Genomic DNA, 11,799 nt, shown 5'->3' on the forward strand with positions numbered 1-11,799 from the left:
GATCAGTCTTTTAAGAGTTATTTGTATCAAAGAAACCGTGTCATATCAAAGTTGAGTTACTAGTCATATTGAGTAACACACGCATCATCACAACAAAAGAATATGCTCTGTTGAAGTACTCAGATCAACTTACGACAACCTAAAGACATCAAAAATCAAAACAGGGCAACATTTAGTCATGTATCTTTATAATGCACTGATTATGAGTCTTAAAATCCCTTTGTTACAACATTGAAAACAAAAAAAAAGTCATATTTAAATATACACCCCACGGTTAATCTAATTCTATCAGAGCCTGCTAATTGATTTAAGTGTGCATGGTTTGCCTTTACAGAAATATAATTCTTGAATTATTTGTGCGCTAGATGCTAATTTTCTGCAATGGCAAATAGACCCAGACTCATTATCTTGTCTTTATTAATCATTTAATGTGTGCCATCGGATGTTATAGCATCAAATAAACCTAATCATTACCTTCGTAGGAAGTTACGTAAATGAAGCATCAGAAGTTGTTCTTTTAGGAATAGATAAACCAAGGTTACAAAATAAAATCTCGATACATTGCATTAACTTAAAAGGGAACGAAACCGAGTGCGTCGAGAGCTATGTCTATGGTAGACCTATATTTTTTCGAAGTATCGATTCTACTTGATATCGGGATATTGGTTCTCAGTCATATCTTACCAGGAAGTTAATATAAATTGAAAATCACCGGAACGGATTAATGAACAAATGTCAGTATGTTCCGTAAGGCTTTGATTAAATCTTAATATTGGTACTTTATTGCAAGCGTACGATCTGTATTGTTTCTTAATTATGAGCTATAAACATCAAGATGTTTGTTCTTCTGTGAAGGTTTTAAAACATTTCAAACAAATATAACTTACTGGGGTTTTTCATTCGCATGATTCGATAGCAGTCACTATCGTTTATATTAACGACTGATGGTTATATTGATGATCTACAATCAACATAGAAGCTGGCATATTAGATGCATTAACTTGTTAATTTACTCTTTTGATATGTTATTTGTTAATTTACCCTTTTGAAGTGTTATTTGTTATTTTACTCTTTTGATGTGTTATTTGTTAATTTACTCTGTTGATGTGTTATTTGTTAATTAACTCTTTTGATTTGTTATTTGTTAATTTACTCTATTGATGTGTTATTTGTATGCAAGAGTGACACCCCTTTGTACTATATTCCAATTCCAACAAGTCCTGCGAATCAATGAGTTTTATGTCGCCCTTGAGCAGGTTTATTAATTCACTTTACATATAGTTTAATCAAATACTCACAAAATTGTTAAATTCAATAGAATTAAGTATTAATAGTTCGTTTACTAACTTATTCAACTAATTTATATTTACAGTTGTATTTATTTGTTTTGAAACGTGTACAATATCATATATCAATACAAAAAAAAGAACATTCATATTGTTATTTAGCTAAAATGATTTCTCTTTAGGCGGCCAATTCCAAAAGTAAGGGCAGTGTATCTGCTACGAACTAATCATGTTTATTCTTAAAGTCGCAGTATTGAAACTAATTAAATTTTGTGTATACGGTTTACTTTGTATTTTATGTAAATAATTACTGTGCATAACACATGTTTTATTTGACATCTGTAGTCCATCTATTAGTCAGGAATGAACTGCTAAAGATGTTGTCCGCCCTTTATGCCACCAAAGAACTAGTTTATCGATTAATTTTCTTTCTGTAATTAAGTTCAATAAAAACAGACAAAACTATGTCCATTAACAATCACAAAAAAACTAAGCATGCAATCACAGGTTTCAAAACAAGTGAGAAATTGAAATTTGTTTGAAATCAATTGGAGATATTGCATTTCAAAATAATTTTAAACGAGGTTTTGTGCACTTAATAACTTATCGAAATTGAATATTTAAGAATTGGTACGAAGTGATATACAATGCTGAAGAGTTGTTAACCCGATATTGCTTATAGAAACGTTTTCTTTTGTACAAAAAATATCATTCTAGGAAACTCTGTTTTTTTACTTAACAGTGTAATGGTATAAGCCTGTTTCCGATGTCACATTTTGATTAAAATCAGAAGTTTTCAAATTTTTCTACTCTTCAAAGTGGGGTCAAAATTAAAGAAATAAAATTCAGGAAAGACATTGCCAAATGAATAATTAGTTCGTTATGACCTTTTTGAGTCACTGTTGACCAAACGAATAGACAATGGTAATGTCTCAATTTCGTTAAATATTGCATAATAGGGCAAACATTATGGAATTTATCATACCACGTATTGTTATATTTATATATAACTTCGTTCATTGAGATTTGATTTACATATTTTATGTGGAATAAAGATAACTTGCCAATACCAAGAAAAATATTCATATCAGCCTGCCTTAGGAGTGAACTTACTGTATATATTTTACTTGACTGACGTTAATGAAATGAACAATCGACCATTTAATGATATATGATACTCGATCTACGATGTTTCATGTACGAAATATATTGTATTTATCAATTTATATTTTATAAGATTGATGTTGCATATTCGGCGATCTTTTACCTATTCAGTTCTTATAATATTGTACAAAATTATACACAAGAAGTGTACATCAATTCCGTTGTAACGGTAGTTTTAGTTCATTATTCTTTATCATGTTTCGGGACTGCTATATATAACCAAAATGAATTATTATAAACTGCATATGATCTCTTTTGTTAATTATGAAACCAAATATAGCCTTTATCCAGAACGCCTGGCTATGGATGTTTAATAACCTTAATTAAATCTGAAATTAGATAATTTAAATGTAGTAATAGATCTACGTCAATCTGAATTAGTGTCTTTTGTTTGTTTATTAACAAGAATTTAATAATCCATGTTATTAGTCGATATTATCTAAACTTATGACGTTAGTCAAACCACATTACAATACAATAAACAGTAATTAGATTTGCCCGTTATTTAATCAAAGTTTTAATACGTTTATGCTTTTGGTGATTTACATTGCAAAGGAGGTAGACGACTATGTATATAAAGGTCGATCAGTACAGAAAAGAAAACACAAAACACAAAACCAATCATAAAGACAAAAAAGCTTCTCAATACAATAAAAATTGAGCATCATGATCCTGAGAAACTTGTGTATACTAAGGGGATCTTATGATGATAATTCCTACTTTATTAATGGCATCAGTCGTGTTGTTCATGACTAATACAAAGTTTAAAAATTTTTCAGGAACAACAACACGAGGATAAGTATATCGATGCAAAATACAAAACTAACCGACAGCTATATATAGTCATCTATGACACAGGTCAAAGAAATCAAACTTTATAACAATTATATGTTTGACAATGAGACAAATATCTACCAGATGACACAAGAAGAGGATGTAAACAACAATGGTTGACAGTACGGCCTTCAACAATGAGCAAAAGCCGAACCATATCATAAGCTTGAAAAGGTCACATGTTTACTCATGATGATATGGCTTCGACATTACTATTGAACCACTGATTATTGTTATCCAACTGCACCTCATTTAGTTTTATCTTTTTAAAATCATCTTAAGATAAACATCTGTAAAAAACGAAATGAATAGTACTCAGTGTTCGCGTAAATAAAAATTTGAATAACGGTTCTTTATATCAATGTTGTATGCTAGAATTTTCATTAAATATGAACATTTGTATAGAATTGAATAGTCTTTGGTTTCGGTGTAGTATTTTGTGAACAGATTCGTGTCTTTTATTTTTCTCGCATTTTCCATTGTATTTTCTGTTCCTGTTGTCACTCATGGGTATTATCTGGACGAATCACGCCATGAGATGTTAAAATAGGACAATACATAGAAGGAACAAATGTTAGGTTTTATACAAAACACATATTGCATAGAAATTAAAGTCTCTAGCTTTGTTTTAGTGTTTTGTGGAACTGATTAGTGTCGTTGTGTTGTTTTTCGTTGTGTCCATTAAATTGTTTGTTTTCTGTCGCCACTTATAGGTCTTATTATGACGAAACACACATCTGGCATTTACATTTGCATTTAAAAGCATGGTATCGTTAATGAGATGTTTCTTTCCTCTGTTCCTCTTTCTGATCTTGTATTGTCCTCTTGGTACAATGGAGTAAATTTGTGATGAATAATCATTAAAGAAAGTTCAAGTACGATTATTTGTTAAAAGAAGAACAACTTTTGTTTATTTTCATGTTTATTTTTATTCGAACACTGTATCTCGATTCCTATAAAGTAATGAGTCAAGATCAAAATTATGATATAAAATATACCATATGTTGAGATAACTACTTTAAATAATTTTGGGATTATTAAATAAACTATAGTATCCTATAACACACAGGTACTTGCATATATAAGCAACAACATATTCAAGATTATTTTGTATATTCAAATGGAACGACTTTTCATTTATAAACCGTCACCAATAATTTAGCATTTTAATTATACACAAATAGTTTCTTTTCTGTACAAGATTACAATTTCAGTGTTTAACAGTGACAATTCAAATACTTTACATTGATTTTTGCTGCTTATCAGTCAAGACTGATCAGGTTGGAATCACAATAACATGTCACCATAGGATGATATGTTTTCATGGAGGTCCTTATCTGGAACGTTGACACATTAAAACTTCTTTTGATAAAGAACAAAGCAAATATTTCTAATGATATGGGCTGCTTATGATAGTTAATTTGTTTGCATTATTAGATCATCTTAAATTTATTATTAATATCATGCAAATTACACCATTTATCATATAAATCGTATTTAGTTTTCTTTGGTGAAAAAAGTTTTACGAATTTAAAACAGTCATCAGTTTGATATATTGTGCATGTTGTAATTAAATTCAATATGATCATTAAGTCAATATATAAATACTACATATGTTTCGTTGTACGTCAACGGAAGGAACTGTTATTTCAGCTACTTTTCATGATGATTTGCTAGGATTTTGAGATTCCGAAGGATAGTTAATTCTAAATTCCTGTCTTCTATCACAGATTATATGTACGTTTGAAAGTCGGAATTATTGATTTTTAATAGTGATACAAAAAAACTGCATATTTGTCACGTATTTTTTTTTTTCAAATAGCCTTTTCATTGGTTTATCATTCAAATAATTCTTTGCTTAATTTTTTTGTGGATGTTGCCTTCTAAAACATAATTGATTTAAAATAGAATAAACACCAACTTGGCAGAAGTTAAGATGCAAAATACAAAAAGGTCAATAGATGATTTGTAATCTGATATCATTGGTATTATCATAAGTCTATGTTTCATATACCAATATCCATGGCTATTTGATCTTCACATTGAGTATACAAGACGAATCTTAAAATCTGGCTGTAATAGACGATTAATCGAGCGTATGACCAATGTTGAATAATCATTGGATTACATAAGCAATAGGACGAAACAATGTTGATTTCATAGATCCTGCTCTACCGCTGACATCAGTCACAATGAACATGACCATTAAAGATTCGATGAAACATAACGTTTGCACTTTTTACAATCATGCACTTGAAAGTGTGTATTTAAAAATCATCAATAGAATACATTAGAATTGTCAATGATGATAACGCTTTATCAATTCCGCGCCTTTTTATTTACCTTTGTCGGAAACATGAGGAACGCTATATCTGCAACATTTGAAAGCATAGTATGTGTAAGACCTTATAAACACGTGAAAAGCTATATAACTAAAAGAGACAAAATATCTTGCCAAATTCATCTTAGGTTTACTTTCTTAAAGAGTTGAAACACTAGTTTCTTCATGATTTAAGACAGGGGATTTATTACCATTGTTTTTCAAATATCCTGTCATTTACGAGGCACTGAGTACTGAGTTAAAATATATTTTTTATATTTTTTTATAAATAAAAAAAAAACGATACATTTGACATATATTTATCAGATTTTTCTTTAAATTTAACCATGATTATAAAGTTTTATTTTTAGTTTTTTCAACGAACTGTTAATAAATCATGAAACTGTTTATTACAATAATTCTCAAACACTGTAATCAAAATGTATTCCTGGTTATGTTTTATATATGGTTAACAGTATAAACGAAATATCTAACTGGATCGATCCTCAACATGTACAATATTTAACCGGGCGACGTGTGATAGATCTGTAAAATCTGGTTTCTGACTGTATAGTTATCCTAAAATCTTAAAATAAGCAAGTTTAAACAAGGTATTTGTAGTTACAAACTAATTTATTGTTATGTGTATGCATGCCGTTGTTTGATTCTATTCATACATGAAGACAACCAATATTTTTTTATGAGCATGAAACAAAGATCAATCAGACATACAGTTTTATCATTAATTAAGATTATCTATTACTGTATTGTATTAAAATAATCATTGTTATTATTATAATTGCCATTATTTTTATTATAATTATTTACTAATTTTCTTTGCACACTATCAATTAACCTTCATATATATTTTCTATAATGACGACTTAGATGATCAGTTTTATCATATCAGATTGTCAGGTAGAATTCTGGCATTCATAAGAAGATATATGATTACTCGCTTCTATACGTATATCATAACTGTACATGTTCATCAAAGGTGCCTTGAACAGAAAAGAAACTAAGCTTGCACTGCTTAGCGTACTTTTACAAATACATCTGATAATAATTAGTTTATACATTTTATCTAGAATTTATTGTTTCATTAACTTTCCAATACAAAGTTTACTATGCTCATTCTTCATTTAAATATGTTTGAAAGTATATTAATTTCTCTGTCATAATAAACTGACCCGAAATCCAAAGAAAAACGAGAAGCAGTCAAAATATTAAATTTCTTCAGTTGAGAAAACGCTTTACCATCAGATCATGCAGATTGCTTAAATCTAAAATTGATTCTATAAATAATATTTTACTCCTATTTCGATTTTAAGCATTATTAAACAATCAAAATGTAATGCAGGCATTTGGTTCATTAAAATATCTTAGATTGTGACTAAACAATGGCAGATCTTTGATTGTTTCTGTCATTTATGTTCGTAACTTTTGGAGATTTAAGGTCTGATATAGTTTATAGACACTTTTCTATTGTTGAATGCTATATGTTTTCGTCATGATATATGTTGGTTACTTGTGTCGTGTGTTTGCTGTCTGCTTGACATTTACGCAATTGGTACTTCAATATTTCCCCTGCCGCCGAAGCTTCTGGCTCCTTTTAGAGTCCATTTGATTGTCTAGGTGTGAGTGTGTTACCTTGAGTTCTATCGTCTTAAGAAAGATATATGTTATTCGAACTGTAAAATGTATACCCCATATTACCAAAATTGTAAACATCTATTTCAGTAAGAATCAAGTTCAAAAAGGTTTATTGTAGTTTTGTTTTGATAAAAACATGTTTTTGTTGCACCAGTATTTTTGCCTCTCAAGGATAAACCAAAATCCTTATGATTTCAAACTCGTAATTGGGTTCTATTATTGTCGGGTTATGTCAAATGGAAATTAAATTCCTTATTCGCAAAATGTTTTCGTTATCATGGTAATACTACGTAAATCTGCCTGTACACATATGGCATGTTCACTGTATAATTACAAAATTTAATACTTGGAAGTCTGGCTTCACAAAAATTATCCTTTTCAACATTATAGATAACAGCTTTTATACTTAATTCAAATTATAAAATTGAGAATAAAAACGGGGAATGCGTCAAAGAGACAACAACCGGACCATAGATTTCCAATTCTCTTCGTTTAAAACTATAATATTTGATTCCATTGACAAGGAATACATTTTATTTTTCTGTAATCTTATTTTTAATTCTTTTGCATCTAATCAGCTTATATTTCAATTCAATCAAATCGAATGCTACAAAGTGCATGACGGAAATGTCTGATAATGAAAGTACATGAAGTAAATGACTGATATTAATATATCAGTACACGCCGTCTACACGTGTTGTAATATGGAGCTTGGTATATATGAGAAGTAACCTGTTACGACCCACAAATGACTATTGTTACAAAAATGTTGGTCCTTTATTTAAGTTTACATCGGAACTTTTTGTATTTCTTTTACTGGCATGGCATTTTTGTTTAAACAAAATTCCCATTACCAAAAACCTTGAATTCATGACGCTGTTAGACAATAAATATTCTTTTCAGTGCCAGTTCAATCATGTATATAATTTAAACAATGTGACAAATGAAACTCTTAAATATCCGAGACAGCATACACGACAAAAATATTTCTCACTAAAACTTATTTTAAATACTGCAAATTGTTCATTAGTTACGCTATAATTCAGATTTTATCATTTCTAAAAAACACGATAATTGTATTAATTTGCAAATGCTTAAAACTCACGACAATGTTTTATTTGATGAAGCTTAAATGATTTTATCCATAAGAGTTTTTATCAAGCATACTAATGGATGTATAGAAATCTGGATGATAATCCTATCGATCGATTTTTACCAATTGTTACTCTCATATAAGCAGAAAATTAACGGAAATTTTATATTAGCTTTAAAGACCTTGGTGCTTGAGCATGAACATAGATATTATTCGGCTGAAATATTTCATGATTATGTTTTTAAGTATCATAAAGTATTGATGTTTTAGAAATGTAGCTACACTATTTTAGAATATAATGCTATTGACACCTGACGCCTTCTGTTGCGTAACTTGTATGACAACTACAGGAAAATGATCATATGTCAGTGTTTGATAATTCATATTAAGCTTGATACTAAATCAACAATATCTGTACTATCGTATTCGAGAAAAGTCATTTGAACAACTACCGCTTGATTGACACGTAGAGAAGTAACTTTTATATAATACTTATTATCACCGGTTGATTTCTACGAAAAGATTACAAGAACCAACAATGTGTATTTTAGGAAACCATTCAGGAGTAATCTTCAATCAAACGTCTGACACTTTATTTAAAACTTTGGAAACTTCTCTGTATGTTTACATTTTACCCGTTATTGTGGTAACAGGATCTATCGGTAATGTAGCAGCTTTAGCCATTTTTTGGAAAGGAAAATTCCGACATCTTTCGGTCGGTGTTTACATGAGGGTATATTCAATCATCAACTTGCTGAACTTGTTTTTAATATTTGGCCAATCTTGGATAGTTGACACTTTTTCGACAAACAGCATTGATAACTTATCAGGTTGGACATGCAAGGTATGGAATTTCTTCTACCGAGTTATAAGCTACTCTTGTGTATGGTTAATCGTCGGATTGACAGTAGACAGGTATCTATATGTCTGTCATCCACTGGATGCCAAGAGACTATGCACCGTTTTCCTCGCAAAAATAGCCATTGCTTTTATTTTTGTTGGTTTAACCGTGGTCAGTGTTCATGCGATGTGGTCTTATCTTATAATGGATGGGAAATGTATAATGGACCCATGCCAGGATTTACATATAACAATATGGCGCTGGATAACTATGAGTGTTTACTGTTTTGTTCCATTTTGTGCTCTATTCATTTTAAATATTCGGTTGATAATAGGTGTATATAAACGGAAACAGAAACTCGAAAAAGCTCAACGAAACTATGATTTTGTAAGTGCAACTCTTGCCATTTCGGTAATGTACCTGGCACTTAACTTACCTGGAACAATAACAAATATTAAGGAATATGTTGATTGGCCGAGTTATGTTAGTATTGAGAGGGTAATATCCGACTTTTTATCTTGTGGAAACCCGACAGCATTTTTCTTTTTATGTCTTATATTTTCAAAGACATTCCGTAATGAGTTAGTACTTCGCTTGAGAAAAAAATCTAAAGTTAGCAAGCCCATCAATATGAACATGACCGGCATTAATAAATACGAGTATATCGAATGTGCCTCTGAAACATTTGTCTAATATCAAACTGTTATTTAAAGGTATGTAGCTTTATGAACTCTAATAAAAAAAAAATGTAAATACTTATTATTTTCAATATTATCAGTGTTATATTCATTTTTCTTTTTCGAACATTTTTATTTCGTTTTCCTTGTGGAATTGTTCATTTACATGTGATATTCGTTTTGCTTACTAATGTTTTCTGTTTACTAACAACCACCAATGTTTGTTTTATTATGTGTCCAGTACATTAAACAATATTTTCTTAGACGTTCGTCTCGCCTATATCTCTTTGATACTGTTTAAAGTCAATAGAGCTGATGTTATGCCAGGCTCTTTGTTTTCTATATTTATTATGAATATTAATAATTAGTATCATTTATGATTTTAATTATTATTTAAGTTGCTGTTATAAAACAATTCTTAAATTTGAAATGCGTTTATTTCGATTTTGTATAGCCAATTAGAAGGAAAGCTTAAACTTTTTTATTTAACTTAGCTTTTACTGAATCAGCTAAAACAACGACTTCACAGATCTGATTAAAGGACTGCCAGCAAAATGTCCTAAAAATACTGGTAATGCTAATCAATGGTTAACTGCTTTACGATTTACTCAAATCAAAACGGATACAGAATTGAAAGATTAAACAAACCTGCTGAAGCATTTGAGATCACCCCCAAATAATAGTCATATTAATGAAAATGTTACTTTCCTTAGTAAACTAATGTCATGCCTGTAAGGGGGAAAAAAATAACACCACAAGTGATTATAAACCAAGTATTGTAACTGTTGAATTTACATATACAGATAGGCAGTATATGTTTTTCCAAAAAAGGATTATTATTCATGTATCGCTATACACTTTTTTGTGGTTAAAAGTAGTTCGATAGCAGGTTTACCTCGATATTCAAGAAATGGTAAGGTTGTTTACTGAAATCAGTATCATGTTTCCATGAACATACAGACAAACACTCAATCACATACACATACATTGCAATGCGTCTGTGGAGTTAAAAGACTCATCCGGTTTGAATATAAGCACGATTTCGCTGACAATTAGTCGAAAAAAAAAAACCCAAATCGAAACTTCAATTATTTCTTTTTTCCGATGTTATACCTGTACCTTTTATAAAACCAGGTTTAATCCACCATTTTCTACATAAAGAAATGCCTATCCCAAGTCAGGATTATGGTATTTGTTTTCCATTCGTTTGGTGTGTTGGAGCTTTTCATTTTGCCATTTCATAAGGGACTTGAATTTTCCTTGGAGTTCGGTATTTTTGTCATTTTACTTTTTACAGTATACATTTTGTAAGTTAATTTATTGTTGGATGTGTTTCCTTATCCAGCATAATAACACCCGGATAATGCTGTTCTCAGACTGTGTATTACGGATTACCCCTAATCGATTTGCAGTGTTATGATTGTACACTATTAATGTAATAGATTTTGAACTAAATTTCAGTAACTGCGAATATTCTTGGTCAGAGATTTTGTGTCCTTGTCTTTTTGTGCTCTATTCATTTTAAATATTCGGTTGATAATAGGTGTATATAAACGGAAACAGAAACTCGAAAAAGCTCAACGAAACTATGATTTTGTAAGTGCAACTCTTGCCATTTCGGTAATGTACCTGGCACTTAACTTACCTGGAGCAATAACAAATATTAAGGAATATGTTGATTGGCCGAGTTATGTTAGTATTGAGAGGGTAATATCCGACTTTTTATCTTGTGGAAACCCGACAGCATTTTTCTTTTTATGTCTTATATTTTCAAAGACATTCCGTAATGAGTTAGTACTTCGCTTGAGAAAAAAATCTAAAGTTAGCAAGCCCATCAATATGAACATGACCGGCATTAATAAATACGAGTATATCGAATGTGCCTCTGAAACATTTGTCTAATATCAAACTGTTATTTAAAGGTATGTAGC

At 30.2% G+C, this 11,799-nt stretch overlaps 1 protein-coding gene across 1 annotated transcript; it reads left to right on the forward strand.

The window, feature by feature from the left end:
- The first annotated feature begins 8,538 nt into the window (after positions 1-8,538).
- On the forward strand, positions 8,539-10,266 carry LOC127704658 (FMRFamide receptor-like). The gene has a single exon (XM_052208793.1). The coding sequence runs from the start codon at positions 8,889-8,891 to the stop codon at positions 9,882-9,884; it is 996 nt and encodes a 331-aa protein (XP_052064753.1). The 5' UTR covers positions 8,539-8,888; the 3' UTR covers positions 9,885-10,266.
- Positions 10,267-11,799: the final 1,533 nt, after the last annotated feature.

Source organism: Mytilus californianus, unplaced genomic scaffold, assembly GCF_021869535.1.
Source record: "Mytilus californianus isolate M0D057914Y unplaced genomic scaffold, xbMytCali1.0.p SCAF_6, whole genome shotgun sequence".
In the NCBI taxonomy this organism is placed as follows: Eukaryota; Metazoa; Mollusca; class Bivalvia; order Mytilida; family Mytilidae; genus Mytilus; species Mytilus californianus.

Bases quoted from the DNA above. Each gene is read 5' to 3' on its own strand.
- LOC127704658 (XM_052208793.1), top strand. From the start codon at position 8,889: ATGTGTATTTTAGGAAACCATTCAGGAGTAATCTTCAATCAAACGTCT.